Source organism: Rhipicephalus sanguineus, chromosome 4 (assembly GCF_013339695.2).
Source record: "Rhipicephalus sanguineus isolate Rsan-2018 chromosome 4, BIME_Rsan_1.4, whole genome shotgun sequence".
NCBI classification, from domain to species: domain Eukaryota; kingdom Metazoa; phylum Arthropoda; class Arachnida; order Ixodida; family Ixodidae; genus Rhipicephalus; species Rhipicephalus sanguineus.
Genome location: NC_051179.1, coordinates 78,699,772 through 78,719,108, shown reverse-complemented (window position 1 = coordinate 78,719,108; position 19,337 = coordinate 78,699,772). Strand labels below are relative to the sequence as shown.

The 19,337-nt window shown below is 48.2% G+C and overlaps 2 protein-coding genes across 2 annotated transcripts; one reads left to right on the top strand and one right to left on the bottom strand.

Moving 5' to 3' along the window:
- Window positions 1-1,228: 1,228 nt before the first annotated feature.
- LOC119391316 (ubiquitin-conjugating enzyme E2 Z) lies at window positions 1,229-1,993 on the bottom strand. Its single transcript, XM_037658998.1, has 2 exons — window positions 1,532-1,993; window positions 1,229-1,453 (listed from the first exon to the last, which is right to left on the bottom strand). Exons 1-2 carry the CDS (start codon window positions 1,991-1,993, stop codon window positions 1,229-1,231), a joined length of 687 nt encoding a protein of 228 aa, XP_037514926.1.
- A 5,761-nt stretch (window positions 1,994-7,754) lies between these two features.
- LOC119391315 (ubiquitin-conjugating enzyme E2 Z) lies at window positions 7,755-8,480 on the top strand. The gene has a single exon (XM_037658997.1). It carries the CDS (start codon window positions 7,755-7,757, stop codon window positions 8,478-8,480), a length of 726 nt encoding a protein of 241 aa, XP_037514925.1.
- Window positions 8,481-19,337: the final 10,857 nt, after the last annotated feature.

Genomic DNA, 19,337 nt, shown 5'->3' with positions numbered 1-19,337 from the left:
GTCGCGCCTTCGGCACGTTTGTTCTTTTGCTGCCATGGAGATCATAATAATTAGTCTTAGGTGGTGACTGAGTCAGGTGATCTGCCAGTCCGTCCGTAAATTCGTAACACGTGACACGATGGTCTTTGAAAACAATCCAGCAGATCCCATGTACTGTGTAGGAGTCGATGTAATGCAGATCCTTTCCAGAAGCACGTAGACAGTAGTAGAAATTTGTCTATTGGTATTTGGCCTACGTGCTAGAATTGTGGTAAAGTTCAGAAACATCGCTTTTTGACCCATTGTGCAGTTTCGATATTGCAGTGCCTTGTTGCAAGCAAAAATGCGGTCCATAAACCATTGTACAGTATAATTTGTTAATACCTTATAGTGCACGTCATAAAATAGTCCTTTATGTTCTAACTGTGAACATTTTCGAACTGCGTACCCGCAAAGTCGCGGGAAGTTTTCCACTGCGGAGCACGTAGTCATATGATTTCCGCTGGTACCTCTTTTCGCCAATTTATGCAGGTCATACAACCGGCCGTTCCGGATTTAAGTGACCTGTATCTAACGCCAAACTGAAGCATCAATAGTGCTAATACTATACAACTCGTGGGGCCTCCTCTGCGATCTCTCCAAGAAGGCAAAAGCCGCCACAGCAGCAGAGCCCCATCGACGCCTTCTTAATGGTCCAAGGGGGCAGGGAGTGTAAAAATACCCACATAAAATTCTGCCTGACCATAGTGTGGTTGAAGAACAGGCCATCGAATCATCTTGCTCGTGCATATCTAGGATATTTGATCCGACGCATTAAGCAGTGAAGCCCAGCAAATCGGGCCAGTTGATAGACATTTATTTCTGCGTGAAGGCAACGGCAAATAAAGCGAGAAGATAGACATGAGATTTTCAAGCGTGATTTACCAAGGACTTCTGACCTTCGTGCGTCGGCGAACTTCAACCTCACTAGAAAAATACCCAACAATAGCTATAACTATCACAAAGCTCTCCACCTAAGAGCAAATCACCTGTAGCAAACAGAAGCCGTTGGTGGTTGGCATATTCAGCAAAAAGAATAGAAGGTAATTATGCACTTGTTTCTCATTTATTTGAGAGTGCTTAAATTTACACAGACATTTCTTTGGCTTCATCACATATCATGATTTACATTATGTAGATTTTGTGTAATATCGGCGTCGCCGGTATCCTCCACTTCTGCTGCAGTCCTGCCGTGGCCTGGGGGCCGTTACTAGTTCTCTTTCTCATTCTCAGCAGCAGCAGCAGCCGCCGCATCGGCAGCTTCGGCCTCTTTCTTTTTCTCCACCTTCTCCTTGAGGCTTTGCAGTCGTGTTAGCAACTTCTCGTACTGCGCGGTACTGATCAGGCTGGACTTGAACAGGGTGTACACGAGCTTCGAGCCCGTCTGGAGCCGCGCCTTGATGGCATCTTCGTACTTGCTGTACGACTCCAGGAACTACTCGAGTATGATCTTCCTGAAGGCTGGCGGGCACTTGGCGTCCTCCCTGAGAGCCGCGTCCACTTGGTCACACACGGCCACCCGGATCGTCTCGTACTGGATCCTGACGCAGTCGTACGCGTTGTCACCCACCAGCGACTGTATAGAGATCAGCGTGCTCGACAGCGACTGCGCGGGGCTCCAGTCACACAGTCCACCTCCAGTGCCCAAGGTGGTCACACAGACTTTCCCGCCGGGGTAGAGGTGTACGTGAAAGCTAACTCGGCCTCCGTCCGTGGTAAGGAACCGTACGCGGGGAGGGCTGAGCGGGTAGTTAGGCGGGAACTTGAGGAAGAACTGGAAGAAGCCGTCTTCGTACGGCGAACCGGGCGCTCCGAGCATGAGAACGTGGACTTGGGTGACGTCGCTCTCTTCGGGCGAGATGAACAGTCTTGGCGGAGGCTGCGCGTTGAATTCGGCAATGTCCTTCTTGACTCTGAGCAGGCACTGGGGGCTCGGCTCCTCGTTCAAGTAATTCATCGGGTCCCAGTTGTTCATCTTCGTCTCCGAAGGATTTCAGGGGAGTGATTGAGCAAACCGGCAGAGGCCCCAGTAGATGGATGATTCCCGCCGTTCCCGTCCGGCGGCGGAGCACCGTGACCACCTGGAATCCTATCTGGTCGGCTTGCTGGTGGTGTTTTTGGCTAAACCCACTATACGCGGAATATTCCATGAATTGGGCATAAATAAAAATCAGAAGTCTGGAAAGGAATATTCCGAAGATAAAAAAGATAGTAAAGTAATGATATTGTTCACTAATGAAGGATAATATTAACATAGTTTGTTGTTTAATCTGTAAAAGCTGCTTCGATTTATTTTCTTTGTCTTCGAGAACGTGACATTTATAGCGCTTTGAATCATGAACTGAAAAACCTGGCAATAATAGCGATGACAGCTTTTAACACCGCGATAAAACACATTCACTACTTGTTGTGATGTATGTTGCTCTGTCAGCTCTTTCTTGCGGGACACAATTAAGGGAAGTTTGAAATATATATTTCAGGTGCTCAAGCGTTTGGCACCCAAGATTAACAGCGCGTGAAGCGAAACGACGTGCTTGTTGCACGGATACTGCAAGTTTGTTCGAAGAAATATGATTTGGTGGTCACTATATATTGTTAATTTTATTGCGATAGCAATCACATGGACACTCTGGCCGGGGTTTTGTCGTCGCCGTCACCGTCATGTTCCGTATAAAGTCCAAACTCATAACATGCCCCCGCTCATCGAATGTTCTACCCGCGGGTAAACGCGCGTGAGCGTGGGTGATGAACGTGGCTGAAGCAGAGAAGTAGCCGGCCCATTTCCGTCGCGCGGAGGGCGTATGCGATAGCATACCTCCGCGGGTTAGTCGAGCCGACGAATGATTAAGCAGAGAGGAAACGTCTCGAACGTCTTTAACGAACATAAAGGGCTGCGGTGGGGGGGGGGGGGGGGGGGGGTGGTTCGCTCGAGCAGCAGCTGTGATGTTTGATTCTAAGGGCGTGGTCGCGATCGCTGGCACGCGCGCTATTTTGGCAGGTATAAGCGGTCGGCTCGTACATCCTTTTAGGGCTCGTATACCCTTAAAAGAGCATCTCTTCCTGGAGCGGCCGTATTCCCTCACACCAGAGTTTTGTTGAGTTACGCGACGTCGGACGCAAAGTAGTTATCAGCCAGCCTTCGTATAATATTACAGTTTGTTGCTATCGCATTCATTGCCTCGTCCCTGCAGTGAAACTGTCATTTTTGTTCTCATGACTGGAATCTGCGAGTTGATGTCAGTGGGTACGCCCGCAGAAACAAGAAAGAGCGATGAAACTCCCGCACAAACAAGAAAGAGACACGCTAACAGAACAGTCTCCTTCTTCTCTGTTACTTCCGTTCCGCTTTCTAAGGTGCACAAGTTCAACATCCACAAACTAGCCCGAATTACTGTGTTGAATTGAGATTCGTGAGCTGCATAATTACCGCTACCAGTGGCAGATGCTGCCGCGAGCCCGCACAGTCGCTGGCGATCACACAATGTAAGCCGCGCGTTCCAATAAAAAAATTCGTCAACGATTACAATAATACTTAATGCGAATTCTCAGCGCAGCTGTTTAGGAGTTTTGAATTTGCAATAAGTTGAGGCAAACAGTTTGAGAGAGGCATGTATGTATATGTACAGTTGCATACCACGCTATGAGTAGTGTGACTGGCGCGGACAATCTTGTGCAGTCCATTTCACATCAACCGCCGCAAACGGAGCGTAACGCAACTGCCTTCGCTAACCGGGAGATCGCGGAAGGCAGCGCGTGGGCGCGTTCCACAACAGCCGGTTCTGCGGTGGCGCCGCGAAATCTGTCGTCTTGCCATTTCCTCACGCTCTCCTCGCTACCGTCGTCTTTCATCCTCCGCCTCGCTCCGCATTCGCTCAAAGCAGGAACGGGCACCTACAAGCTGCAGTATAAAAAAGAAAGTGCTGCAGGTCATGACGCGCACTGACAAACAGTCGTAGCTTCTTGCCCCCTTTTCATCAGCACTCTGTGTAGCTTTCAGTGCGCTCGCTGATACGAAAGGAGAGAGAAACGCTTAAAGCGTGCGGCAAATCCCTGTAACTCCGCTCGTAGTTGACGGATTAAAAAAAAAAAAAGAGGCGGCACTCGATTTGTGACCCAATAAACTCTTTTAATCAGGTCATTCGATGATTATATGACAAAGTGTTGCAGGGCCCCTTCATTGCTGGGTGAATGAACCGAAATTTCTCATCGCGAAGAGAGGCGTTTGCCTAAAATTATGTGAACGCAAATTGGCAGGTGACCGCCTCAGCCCAAATGGCCACTGCCGATGTTGCTGTCTAAATAGGTTTTACCAGCTTCCCGTGGTCACGGGCGTGACCACTGACATCAAGTCACAAAGTGGAGTCATGAGAAAAAAAAATTGAGTGACCACCGAGTCATGTTCCTTAAAACAAACTTGAAGTATCCGGGCAACAAGAATGTCGTTTCGTTTCACGTGCTCTTAATCTTGAGCGGCAAGCGCATAAGCACGTGACAAATATATTCCAAAGTTCCCTCAATTCTCTCCCGAACGAACTATCCGACAGAGCCCCATTCATCCCGTCCAGTAGGTTTTTTAATGCAAAGCATTTCTTAGCAAACCCTGGGCACTTTCAGCGTTTCTATCTATCTATCTATCTATCTATCTATCTATCTATCTATCTATCTATCTATCTATCTATCTATCTATCTATCTATCTATCTATCTATCTATCTATCTATCTATCTATCTATCTATCTATCTATCTATCTATCTATCTATCTACGTCTGGGTGCTCTCATGATCGCTTCCTTAACTTGGTGTAGACCAAAATTTGCATGGGAGGGTAAGAGGATTGGACTAATGATATGACTCTCGGGTCATGGCATGAATAACGTGAAAAAATTCGGCAGATCCCACGTGCCGTGGGAGTCGATGTTATGCGAAGCATGCGGCGGGAAGGTGACTGCGGCGTATTTTTTTTACGGAGCTACACGTTACAAAATGATGCTAAAGATTTGTATAAATTTTATACGCACACATATATGTTGACGAGCCGCATATGTGTTATATAACCAGTTGTTTACGGTTGGGTAACGCTGCCCATGGCAACGTGGGTATTACCAACACCAGAAGCGCTAAGCTGATATGTAGTGTTTATACGTGTCCCGAGAACGCACGCACGTTTCACGAACTCGTGTGCATGTGTGGAAGAAGTTCTTGACAGTTCTTGAATAAGGGCATCATCACCGTGATCAGTGAGCACCAGCAGCTGGTCATGACTTGTTATACGATCCGGTCGTGATCCTGGTGACGAGGGGTCCATGTGTAGTGAAGTATGTGGTATAGTCGAGCTGTTGGAATTCGTGGATGCCTCGGTCATTTCGTCGACAAATTATCTCTCGATAGAGCCGGCGACCTGTCGGAACCTGAAGCCACCCTTCGCGTTGGTGAGGTATAGGCCGTCGAGTCTTGTAGGCCTGGATAGTGCTACGTAGACCAACATCAGTGGATGGTGCTTGTCGTATTCGTAGACTACCTGGGCGTATGCGGCCTACGTAGCCTAGTCTACAAAGTGGCTGCCAATGAATCTGGCATCATCCTCGGTCAGCATGAGGCCATCGCCCAGCCTCGTAAGAAATGAAGAGGACACTGCGTCGTTCTGGCGGACTAAGTGCACTTTACGGTGCGACGATGTATTCCTCCGTATTCCTCCGCATGTATATGATATCCACATCACGGTGCAGTGATGTGGATATCATATATAACTTTCGTTAATGTATTTTTGCGGGGTCGAGCAATGCTTTAATATAGCTTGCTGAATCATATGCATGCCAATGTAATGTTTAGTAGACTGCTATAAAAGTGGAGCCAACACTGGAACCACGGACGTTAATCTGATATGACGCCTGTATCATAGGAGTACACATCGTAGAAGTATCATGTAGTGTTTATTGCTTTCTTGTAAAATTAGATAGCATGCACCACAACAACTGACGTTACACCGATATTACGCCTGCGTAGGCTGTTTTTCCAAACCAATTTATAGACCTGGTGTGGCTCAGTGGTAGAATACCTGACTGCCACGCAGAATGCTTGGGTTCGATTCCTGTTGGGATCCTAATCTTTATTCTTTCCATTCGTCGAGTCAACGCTGTCGATGTTTGTTTTCCTTAGCGCTCTAGCATTTAAGTTACCAGCGTCTGTTCTCGCCGTTCCTGGGTAGATATAAACTGTCAATCACCTGTGGCGCATACCCGTACACCGCGGCCCTTGCTAAACCGGTATGTGCCACACGTGTATAGTGGAAAGGGTTTGACGACGTACGCGACTGGATTTTCACGTACATGTCATGACCCGACAATCATAGTCGTCAAATCCTCTTACCCTCCCATGCCAATTTTGGTCTACACCAAGTTAAGGAGGCGATCATGAGAGCTCCCAGACGGAGGCGGCTATATAGATAGATAGATAGATAGATAGATAGATAGATAGAAACGCTCAAAGTGCCAAAGGTTCGCTAAGAAATGCTTCGCATTTAAAACCTGTCGCGTACGTCGTCGAACCCTTTCCTCCAGACACGTGCGGCCCATACCCGTTTACCACGGGCCGTGGTGTACGGGTATGCGCCACAGGCGATTGACAGTTTATATCTACCTAGGAACGGCGAGAACAGACACTGGTAATTTAAATGCGAGAACATTAAGAATAACCGACATTGACAGCGTTGACCGGAGGAATGGAAAGATTAAAAATAAGGATCCCAGCAGGAATCGAACCCAAGCAGTCTGCGTGGCACTCAGTTATTCTACTACAGAACCACACCAGTTCTATAGTGGTTTGGAACAAAGCCTATGCAGGCGTAATGTCGATACAACGCCGATTGCGGTTGTAGTGCTGGCTATCTAATTTTACTAGAAAGCAATAAACATTACATATGTACTCCTACGATACAGGCGTCATATCAGGTTAACGTCTGGGGTTCCATTGTTGGCTCTGCTTTTATAGCTGTCTAACTAACATTGCATTTGTATTCCTATGATTTATATTGAAGCATTGCTCGACCCCGCAGGAATACACTGACGAAAGTTACGTATGATATTCCCATCATTGCATCATAAAGTACACCTTGTTTCAATAATACTGACGTATGTACTCTAACATGAGGGCTGACGTTACGTCACGCCATAAGTTACCCTTCAAACGCCAGTGTTGTCAACGTGCCTGGTAAGCCCACGATGTGAACATAGCTACTACACTTACAAAACCTCCTCCAACCGCCTCATAACGCTTGGCTCAAAGCCATAAAATACAGCATAGAAGTACTCACTGCTTTGCGTGAAACTAATTTCCACAACGCCTGGGATCTGCCTAGTTTTTTTCAGTGCATGATTTAAAGCGTTCCAAATGCCACGCTGTCGAAGATGAAGAAGACAAATAGAAGCAGCTGTCACACGTTGCTGGATTAAACTATTTTAATGTGATCAATAATTAGGGAACAGTATAATTACTTTATTATGATTTTTGTATTAGGAATATTTCTTTTCAGATTTCTTATTTTTATTTATGCCTAATTCATTGAACATTCCGCGTATAGTGGGTTTAGCCAAAACACCACGAGCGAGCCGACCACATAGTGTTCCAGGTGGTCACGGTGCTCCGTCGCCGGGCGGGAACGGCAAGAATCATCCATGTACTGGGGTCTCTGAAAATTACTCGGTCACCTCAGTCCGTCCCCTGAAATCCTTCTGAGGCGAAGATGAGCAACTGGGACCCGATGAATTACCTGAACGAGGAGCCGACCCCCCAGTGCCTGCTCAGAGTCAAGAAGGACATCGCCGAATTCAACGCCCAGCCTCCACCAAGACTCTTCATCTCGCCCGAAGAGAGTGACGTTACCCAAGTCCACGTTCTCATGCTCGGAGCGCCCGGTTCCCCGTACGAAGGTGGCTTCTTCCAGTTCTTCCTCAAGTTCCCGCCTAACTACCCGCTCAGCCCTCCCCGCGTACGGTTCCTTACCACGGACGGAGGCCGAGTTAGCTTTCACTTACACCTCTACAACTGCGGGAAGGTCTGCGTGTCCACTCTAGGCACCGATGGTGGACCGTGTGACTGGAGCCCCGCCCAGTCACTGTCGAGCACGCTGGTCTCTATTCAGTCGTTGGTGAGCGACAATATGTATTCCGTCGACTACGTCCAGTATGAAACGATCCGCGTGGCCGTGTGCGACCAAGTGGATGCTGCTCTCAAGGAGGACGCCAAATGCCCGCCAGCCTTCAGGAAGGTCATACTCGACTCGTTCCTGGAATCATACAGCAAGTACGAAGATGCCATCAAGACGCGGCTCCAGACGGGCTCGAAGCTGATCAGTACCGCGCAGTACGAGAAGTTGCTAACACGACTGCAAAGCCTCAAGGAGAAGGTAGAGCAAAAGAAAGAGGCCGAAGCTGCTGCGGCGGCGGCTGCTGCTGAGAACGAAAACTAGTAACGCACCCAGGGCGCGGCAGATATGCATCAGAACTGGAGGAGACCATTGACGCGAACATTACACAAAATCCTTCGTAATGAAAATGATGACATGTTGATTTAGAGATAAACACTTTCAAATAAATGGGAATCAAGCGCATGACTGCCTCATATTCTTTTTCCTGAATATGCCATCCACCAGCGTCTTCCGTTTGCAACAGCCGCTTTGCTCGCCATTAAGTTGTTGCGTGGACTGCTCTCTAATTAATAATTATATCGAATATGCTTTGCCTGAAACTACTTGACATTTCACTGAATAGCGTTGCGATGTCATACCAGTTGATCATTACTCTAGTAAGGTGGCAGTTCCAGGACGCTGACGCAACCGTGGTCACAATTCCTCGCTGAATCGCCTTTGCGAGCGCCATTTTATCATCTCCCTCTGTTTGCCGTTGCCTGAAATGCCCCTGAAACTTCGTAAAGTAGCACCGTACTCTGAAAAATTCGTGCCTCCTTTCTTTTCTCCCTCATCCGTCCTTTCTGAGGCTGACGCCACGTCGCTATTGGTCAACTGAAATCACGAGGGACCACGCACAGAGTGCATTTTTTTCTTTGTAGTCACTCTCGATTGGCATCTTTGCTCCACATTTCTCCGCGCGTTGGTGAGGAACGTATTTGTCGCGTGTAGACGTAGTTGCTTCTCCGTGAGCCCCATCATGGTGGTCTAGTGGTTACGGCGCTCGGCTGCTGACCCGAAGGTCGCGGGATCGAATCCCGGCCGCGGCGGCTGTGCTTTCGATGGAGGCGAAAATGTGTGAGTCCCGTGTACTTAGATTTAGTTGCACGTTAAAGAACCCCAGGTGGTCGAAGTTTCCGGAGCCCTTCACTACGGCGTCTCTCATAATCACATCGTGGTTTTGGGACGTTAAACCCCAGATATTATTATTATCATTATTATTGCTTCTCTGTGAGCCTTGTGTTGCCACAGGAATTTGAGTATAAGGGATGGGTCGCTTTTCATTACCATAGGTGGGTGCCGCGCTTTACGAGGCAGAAAGACATTTACCGATGCCAGAAACATCCACGTGACACCATCCTGCATGCGCGACGAGTTACGAAGAAAGACGTATGAATGCACCATATCGGAACGGAGAAATTCAGACACATATCTTTGATTCGAGTGAAGTTATGAGCATATCAATGTAGTACGTTTCGAGGTTTTTACAATTTTCTGCACGCTATATTATCGTAAACTGATGAAGTTTCACTGAACACGTCACTGTTTCTCTTGGAGGCTCTAACGCAGCTTGTGCGCAATCTTCACTTTGTATCAACAACACATAGTGTGCTTTCGTGCCCTCAACGTTATACACGCCAAATTGCTCCAAGTCGCGCCACACTTCGTCTGGCTAACTTAAAAAACGCGGACTGTCTAATTTACGGGCACATGTAGGCACGTGCAAGAACATTATTTCAAAACTTGAGACGTTCAGCAAAATTGTTTTCGATCAATAATGGGGATCGGTCGCTAAAACTTACCTTAAGATTGCAATTTTGTGTCTCTTAGTATTACATGATCTCTTTCAGCAGCTAATCAATCGGCTTTTTTCCTCTATATCGCCGGAGGTCACACGGTGAATTCGCGATAGAAGGGTATATTACGTACCTTTGCACAAGGTGCGAGTGAGACCGAGATACGTGGTGTGGCCATCGCTACACAACGTTACAATCCTTGGAGACGCACGTGGCATTTCGCAGCGCGTACTCCTGTTTACCTCGACGCCCTAAAGTCATAATATCGCCGGTGCATACACCATGTGTGTGTTTGTGCGTGCTACAAACATTGGCAGTGGAGCCCACTGAAGCTGCACCACCCTTCCGAACCTTCAGAGCTGCTCTCACTCATCCTTTATGTTAACCTTGGTGCGTCATACCGAGGGCTTCGTGTTTCCGGGCAAATCCTAAAATCGACGAAACACACTTGCCGGTAAAAGTTTTAAAAACTCGGATTTATCCGATAAACTCCGATTTTAATGGACTTTATGACCCTGTTCCGTTCTTTAGTGAAAGGGCACGTTCTAAGCGGTCATTGATACATAGCGCCGCTTTGCTGATATAAACTTTGCCTGGCGCACTAGTTTTTCAGTGCATTCTGCCATGCTGGGATTTCACTGCATCAGGCTGTTCGACCACTTGGCAACCGCTCTCGAAGCAGGTGTCCGGCGGCACGCACGATGCCAAGTAATGAACAGTTATATCGGAAATACCTACATGAGGTCAGTGCGAAAGAGATTATTATAATAATATCTGGGGTTTAACGCCCCAAAGCCACGATATTAATGTGAGGGACGCCGTAGTGGAGGGCTCCGGAAATTTCGACATCCTGGAATTCTTTAACGTGCAGCTAAATCTAAGTACACAGGCCTCAAGAATTTTCGCGTGCATCGAAAATGCAGCCGCCGAGGCCGGGATTCGATCCCGCCGCGTGGAGCGCCATAACCACTAGACCATCGTGGAGGGGCCAGTGCGAAAGACATTTGCATAATAAGCACTTTGATGAAAGACCGCCCCATTTCCATCACTATGGACGAGTCGCCCGAATTCGGCGGGCGTCCGGCAGTGGTGCTACTTGCCACCTTCTACGAAGACGACCTTCCTGGACGCAGGATATTCATGACTGACTTGCAAGTATTTCGGCAGTGTAGCACGGTAGCAAATGGCATGTTGATCCAAACCGCTCCTCAGAAGCCTGGAAAGGTCTTAGCCGACTTAGTTTGTGTTGTGCTCCAATTCAAAGCTGAGAATCATTAATCGAAAGGAGCCCACTTCCATCGCTGTCAGAAACCTCGTAAAGTATCTTAGCAGGATTGTTGCTGGTCTAGTTGGTACATAACTTCAAGAAAAACCAGGACGCCTAAGCACCGCGCTCTTTTCTTGTGTGCTTCGTTTTGCTGGTGGTGGTGCTTAGGCGTCTCGATTTCTCTCGAAACTAGTAAATCATGCTTGTGTCTGTTAACAAGCTTTCATGTTGTAATACGGACAAATCTAGGCGCTTTGCATTCAAGTATTCCTTCTTGTTTGTGTATTTGTTTGAGCATTCAAACCTTCCAGACAGCTAAGATACGCTTCGTGCGTTCTGATGTTTTACTGTACAGATATCGCTTTTGGGGTATTGAGAATAATGCAAATAAACTCCTTATTTCGGAGAACTGGAGACTGGAGAAAGAAACACCGATAAACGCCGAATTTCCCTCCAAAAAATAAGCTCCGAAAAATACCCTCCTAACTTCAAGAAAAATAAACTCCGAAAACACAGAGCCCTAGTCAGAACTGATGTAACCTGCGAATTCAATTGCCAAGATCGACCAGGATTATCAAGATATCAGAGGCTTTGCTGTATACCGCGACGTTAGCTTTCACTCTCGAACGTTTCGCTTACAACGATTAGCAGCGGCGCCTGGCGATATGGGCTCTTTACAAAAGTCGCGCGCTGAATTGTAGGGTATATATTGCTCAGTAAAGTTGAAAGATGGGCGAGTTGGTGATAGTTCATGTTTACGTGGCTAGCAGCGCACTTACACAAGGCACCACAAGGAATAGAACGACAAGGACAGGTCGTCCTGTCTTCCTTCGTTCTTTGTCGTGCCTTGTCTGAGTGCGCTGCTTCCCACGTAAACAGGTACATATTACCTTCGGATATGTTGACCACCGCCAGGCAAGTTTAGACACTTTCATTGCGGATTAATCATTAAAAATATGAATAAGTGCAGCCGGTCAATTTATATAAGCTGCGAGAGGGAAATACCGCGCCGCCAATGACGATGCTAGCAGCCATACTGACAGCGCGAATGATTGTAGCACACCGCGTGCCCGTGCGTAAGTCAATTCTACTGTGCATCGTTCGCTACATTGGAGCAATGCAGGCAGCGCCACGGTCGAGGAGGCAGCGCGAGAGGGAAGAGAACCGAGGCGGAGGAGGAGAGTGTCGCTACTTTAAGAAGTGTCAGATGCTTTAGTTGCCTGCACTCAGAAATGAATGTCAACCAACTGACCCAATTCGCTGTGCTCCACTGCGGGCACAATGCTCCGGGCAGAATATCAACATATACATTAGCAGGATGATTCCGTGGCGTGTCTTTTAACCACAGTAACATCAGTGAGAATTTTCGTAGGCGTTTTTACACTCGCTGCCACCTTGGGCCATCAAGTAGTCGTCAATGCGGACTCTGCTCCTGAGGCGGCTGTTGCCGTCCCGGAGAAATTGGAGACCAGCCCCGCCCCCTTCCCCCCCCCTCCCCCCCCCCCCCCCCCCCCCGAGTACGATAGTTTGAGCACTATTGGTGCTACAGTGTGGCGTTGGATAGACTTTACTCAAGTCTTCAACGAGCAGTTGTATTCTTTGCATAAATTGTCGAGAAGAGGGGTGCTATGCAGGATGGCCCGAGTTTGGCGAAACTCGGGATCTTTCCGAGCTCTGGCGACACCCCCTTTTGAACGAGTTAATAGTACGAGAAGGTGAAATCCATCCCTCAGCGCGCGCTCCGTTTCATTGGTTACGATGGAACGCGGCGTCACGTCAAGGGCGGTCGAGATGGTTGGGTGGTGTCGTAAAACTTCTTTTCATTTGCCTGTCCTTCCACTGAGTGCAGAAGTGCACCCATGCAAGAAAAGTGGCAGAAAGCTCTACTAACTATATATTTTATGTGTGCGCGGGCCGTTTGAATTCATTTTCAAGCGCTTAATGTCTGCACTAAATATGCTTTAGGATAATCAGCACCGTGTCCTCTGAGATTAGTGCCGACCGAGCGCCTTATAACACGGCGGCTAGAGCTAATCGCCGAGGCCACGTGTATAATCACCATGGTCGGCCTGTACGTACATTCTAGCGCGTTGCTCGGCCGGCGCGCGCCCTCGTCGTTCTCTTCTTCATCGTCTGCTCGCTCCCAGAGCACGTGCGCCCGGCTGATTAGCTAATTGGCTGGGCGGTATACCTAGCTAAGTCAGGACGTGCTATGACGAAGCTGATTAGGCCATCATGCTAAGGCCGAGCTAACTAAGCCACGTCTTACCAAGACCATGCTAATGAAGTCGTTCAAAGCTAGGAACAAGGTAATTAAGATCATGCTAACTAACACGACGCTAATTAGGAGCATGTAAATAAAACCAAGATAATCAAGACTACTCACCGAGACCGCGTTAATTAGGATCGTGCTAATTAGCATTATGCTAATTACATCTGTACTATTCAGGAACTTGCGAATGAAACCTGAGTAATTAATACCGTGGTAATTAAGGCACTACAAATTAATGTTAACTAACATGACGCTAATGAGGAACGCGTTAATTAGGATAGTGCTCATTAGAATTATGCTAATTACCTCTGTACTATTCAGGACCTTGAGAAATAAACCTGAGGCAATAATGCCGCTGTATTTAATACATCAACAATTAGTCTTAATTAACACGGCGCTAATTAGGAGCGTGTACCTAAAACCAAGATAATGACCTTACTCACTGAAGTCGTGTGAATTAGGATCGTGCTAATTTGTATTATGATAATTACATCTGTGTTACTCAGGACTTTGCGAATTAAACCTGAGTAATTATTGTCTTGGTAACTGAAACATTACCAATTAAGAAATGACTATTCAAGACCTACTAATCAATAGCACCAATATTGAAACCGAACTGACACGGTCATTACTCCGAAGAAAACCAAGCATACTGAGTAGACGAGCCTGGTAAAAAGCTGGAAGAAGCTAGGTGATCACAAGCTCCTCCGATGGCCCCAGCCTTGCACAAGTAGTGCAAGCTGACCAAATTATTTGATATGCAAAGAAGCTGCTGAGTAGCGTCCACCGCACAAAACACTTGACAATCACACCGGCACTATGACAGTTACGAGTTCAACTGGGGGGGGGGGGGGGGGATCGGAGATCTCTGTTCGTTCCGCGTTCGTTCTGGCGGTGTTACGTCACAAAAGTGGGCGATCCGCAGCTCTCTTCCGCCGAGAGGAAGACGACAGCCAATCGTCAAGCGGTGAGCGGCGAGCTTTCCGGAAGTAGACGCGCATCGTTTGTCCTCGGCAAAGGGACCGAATATTTCAAGACGAAGTGTTTCTCGCCTTCTAATAAATACAGTTGTTATACGAAAAGATATTGTTTTTCCTTTCAAGCTCAAGCAGTTTCTGAAACAGCAATAGCTTTGAGCGCTGATATTTATTGGTGTTAGTTTTTCTAACGTGCTTCCTATGTTAAGTCGCGCACGCCGAAAAAAAAAATAAAAGTAGCGGTTGGCGCAGTGTTTCAAAATGTCGTCCCACCGGAATGTCTGGCTTGGCTCCCGGGTGTCGGATCGTGAAAGGGAGCTTCTGCTGGCTTTTATAAAAGAGCACCCACGGATAGCTACGCCGCCGCGCCCGCTGGGGCCGTCGTTCACGAGTGAGGACCGGGACGACATGTGGCAAGAGCTGGTAGCGCTTTTGAACTAAGAAGTCCCTGCGCGTAAGACCACAGCCCAGTGGCAGGCCCGTTCATTTCGTTCGCACTGTTCGTTTGGAGAACCGAAAGCGACGCCGCACTCGCTCATGGCTTCAAACGCATCTCGCACCTCCAACCGCAAGAGGAGCACACGTCGCAAGCGCCATTTTCTGAAAATCAGCTGTTGCGGCAGCCGCAACCGCCGCATCATGCCGTGCGAAGCCGTTTGTTCGCTCGAGAGAACGCGTGCGAACGGCCTCGCGATCCGTTCGTTTGTAGCAGACGACATGCTCGTTATGACGCGATATGACGTCACCGAAAAATAAAAGATCAAGCAAAAAGAAAAATGGCTACGCCCTTCAGAGACGTGGTTTTTTCCGGCTTCGGCTAATCGCGTGCGCCGCCAGAATGGGTGCAGAACGAACGGCGCAGAACAGAGATCTCCGATCACCCTACTCGTTACGACGCGATATGACGTCACCAAAAAAGAAAAGATCAAGCAAAAAGAAAAAAAGAAATGGCGACACCCCCCGGCCTTGAGTGGCATCTCCCGCTTCAGCCAATCAGCGCGCTTGTTCTTCCCGAGGAGAACGAACAAGCGGAACGAACAGATCTCCGATCGCCCCCGTGGGGCCTTTTCAGAATCAACGAGTTTGTGCCCGAGTTCGCGCGTCAATCAATTTGATTGACAGACGCCCGCGGCGAAGAGCGGGTCCGCCCACCGCGTTTCCTCTCGGCGAAGAACAGTGCTCACAACGCAACGCCAGCGAGCGGCAAGATTCATCTATGAGCCTAATCGCACATACTCTGCACACACGCACGAAGAACTAAAGGTTATATCATCCCTTGGCTAGGATGTCTCGCATTCACTTTCACCGCTCTCATGACGTACCACTCACAGCTATGAAGCAAGCGCCCCTGGTGGGATTTTCGGCAAGAACTATTTACTTGTTTACTGTTTACTTGTTTGTGGAGGCATTGTTTCTACCGATTCGCTGCTACAGAAAAATCTTCAGACGTGTAATGTAAGTATAGCAGTAACCTGTCCGTCTATCTATCTGTAATATTCCATAGAAGCGAAACGAGCTGCACCGGTGTGCTGCTCGTGCGCCCTTGTTGCCTTCGAGAGTGGAAATTTCCATGCTGCAGGTGGAACGAAAGAATTTTTTGAAAGAGGACAAACGCCCACGAACACGCCCGTGGGAGGCGCGATGATCAGTTGGCAAAAAGATAGCGCTACAATCGCGCTGACGTCGCTGCACTGTCAAAATGTTGACTGAGTGGCGGCGCTGACGCGTTCGCACGCGGTGTTCCTTTGAAAACCGCTGCAAATGCCGCACATGCGTTTGTGACGCCATTCTCGTTCTTGTAGCCGTTTTTATCAACGCTGCTATCGCGTGCTCCGCACTGTCTTCCTGTCATGACCGCCGTAATGCGAGCTCGGAGCAAACTCGTGTGCCCGAGAAGCTCGTTTCAAGGTTCACGTAGAAAATATTCGCATTACATCGACTCCCACAGTGCGTGGTATATGCCGGACTTTTTTCCTTACGAAACGCATTGTGTCCCGTGTTATGGAGTGACGGATGGACTGACAGATTACTTTACTCAGTCGCCACTTAAAAATAATTAATATGATCCCCATGTCCATAGAGGAAGACAAAAGCTAGGAGGGAGCGTCACGTGACAATCGGGAAGCCCAGTCATAAAAAAAAAACGAAACAGGAGCATGCTGGGAAATTTGAGTGAAGCATGGAGCACGAGGGAGGAGCGGCATTGGAAGAGGTTGGCTTGTAGACGCTAGGCGCGCGCGCTCGTGTTATTTTTTTTTTATGAGCCCACCATGAAAAAAAAATCGATGCAGGAGCATGATGCGAACTTTGACACGAACACGACGTGGTAGCGGCGTCAGAGGAGGTTGGCTTTTAGACGCTATTACACCATCATTACTTTTTTTCCCTCCATGTCTATGGCAGCAAAGTGACGAGCGGGCCAAAAGCGCAACCAGCGTTTCCTGCGTGCGATGACATGGGTGAGCGTTGTATGCGGGTGAAATTATTCCTGTGTTGCAATTTTTCTCATTTTATGCAGAACTGGGCGTCCGCGGCTCGACGAACCGCGTTTCCTGCGGATACGCGTGCGAAATGTGCTCCTATGTTGGACGATTTCCAAATTCACCAACCCAGGCACATGACTTTGAGTAATCGTTCAATGCGGAATGCACAGCACTGCTACTAGAAGTACGCTGCGTGGCAAAAACAAGGACAGAAAGAGAGGGAGAAAACGGTAGCTCCGCAGCCGCGACGAAACTCGCCTTAAAATATGCGGTGTCGCACCACATGTCCCTCAAGCTGTGCGTCACGGCCGGATACATTTGTTATGCAGTCTGCCGCAACAAAAATGCTACGCACGTATAGAAGTTGCTCGGAGGACACAAGCCACGAGCCTTCGCTTTCTGCAGTGCATTCGGTCAATCGGCAAAACGCCGCTCTGCGGCCGATAAAAACTCTGATTCTGCTACAATTACCGCCTGCCAGGTATTCGGTCTGGTAGCGCTCATTAAGATGAACAACGTAGACATCAACGTGTCGCTCTCGCTGTTGGCTCTAGGCTCACTGGCGCAGAGCACAACGAACACTCACAAAGATAATCATCCGGTATCAGCTAAAGCAAGCGTGGTAATGCGGGGGACGTTGGAAAGTACCTTGACTGCTTGTCGGTGCTACTAGGTCCGTTGGCCCGTGCCTTTGCTAGTATTCCGGATTCCGTAAATTTCAAGCTGTTCAGAGCCAACGTGAGCCTACGGTGCAGAGGAGGCCTTTTGAGAACATTGCGCGGGTTTCTAAAGACTTGAGAAACAGCGCAAAGACAGGACGAAGGAAATTGACACACGGACGGGCGCTGACTGCCAACTGAAATTTTTATTGACGAAACTAAGAATGAGTGGTAGACGAAAGACGAAAGAGTAGTCTTTGCGCTGTTTCTCAAGTTTTAAGTTATGTACCAACTAGCCCGCCTTTCGCCACTTTCTAAAGCCCGAGCCTTGTACCATCACACGTGACTGGCTTTGTGTTAGAAGAAGCTCTTGAACGGGCATGCAATTCTGTAACTTGGACAAAACGCAGCTAGCTCGTTCGGTAATTTGGTACATCTCCGAGGAAAGTAAAGAGCACGGCAAACAGGGTTCAGTGAAGCAGAAGACAAGCACAAGCGTTGAACTGCGGTTACTTTCATAAACTTGATTGTGCAACAGCGAACGGGAAAACAGTTCCGGTAGATCCCACGTATTGTGGTAATCGATTTCATGCGAAGCAGTCAGCGAATCTTGAACTGTTGCCTATGCCGCATTCTTTTTTGTTGTTGTTGTTGTTGTGTTGAGCCAAGCGTTACGAGTTACGATCTACGTCGTTGAGTAAATTGGGCAGATGTGGGCGTATCGATGGCTTACGAGGCACTTCGACTTCACAGGCGTCTATAAGGTAGCTCATGGATCGATGTAAGTTCAGTACTGCCGTTAAGGTACATGAGTCAGTTTTATCAAAACGAAATGCAGGCGACCGTTACATGCGGTGCATATTATAAGTAGCGATAGTTGGCGTATTCCTCAGGGGTCGAACAGCGCTTGACTGTAAGTCGCTTAGTCATAGAGGTGCATGTGCAATGTTTATTACATTGTTATCAAAGTGGTTAGCCAACACTGCAACCACAGCCAACGCTGCCGCGACAGGACCCTTGTATATGGTCTTTCTGCGAAGCAGCTTCAAGCAATGGTGTGGCTTTGCGGTAGGATACTTCACTGCCACGCAGAATACCAGGGTTTGATTCTGAAGGGAAAGATGCTTATTGTTCAGGACGTCTTGAGGGGCTAGTTGGTTTATACTATTGTTGAACTATTCTGTTGTTCATACTATTCTGGTGAAGTGTTCCTTCCTTGTGTTGTCCTTTTCTAGTTTAGCGCAAATTTTCCTGCATGCTTATTGTTGTCTGCGTCTGTCCAGATTTTTTGTGACAAGGGCTTCTTAACGCTGTCGTCATAGGCGTGCGCAGAGGCGGGGGGGGGGGGGTAACCTAGTCACTTAAAAAGATGGGGGCACAGAGTCTGCCCCATACATTGACTTAATAGGGAGGGTGGAAGGGCGCCGCAATGAACCTTTGCGCCCCCCCCCCCCCCCCCGAAGGGGAACCCTGGGCACACCTATGGCTGTCGTGCGATTATTTCCAAAGTGTTGTCGCCGTTGCTGGGTGGACATAGACTTTCATTCATGTGCGGCGCACACTTGGATTCCACGGCCCGTGGAATGCGGGTTTGTGCTACACGGGGCCGAGAAAAAGTGTTTCATGGCTAGATAGAAACGGTCAAAGTGCCCTTGGTCGGCAATTAGGTGCTTCGCATTTAAACC

What these genes read in the sequence shown, in the direction of transcription:
- LOC119391316 (XM_037658998.1), bottom strand. Translation starts at nt 1,993, where the DNA reads ATGAACAACTGGGACCCGATGAATTACTTGAACGAGGAGCCGAGCCCC. An exon ending in ACGAGACGATCCGGGTGGCC is followed by an intron (nt 1,454 to 1,531) that starts GTGTGTGACCAA and finishes ATACTCGAGTAG; the next exon opens with TTCCTGGAGTCGTACAGCAA.
- LOC119391315 (XM_037658997.1), top strand. Translation starts at nt 7,755, where the DNA reads ATGAGCAACTGGGACCCGATGAATTACCTGAACGAGGAGCCGACCCCC.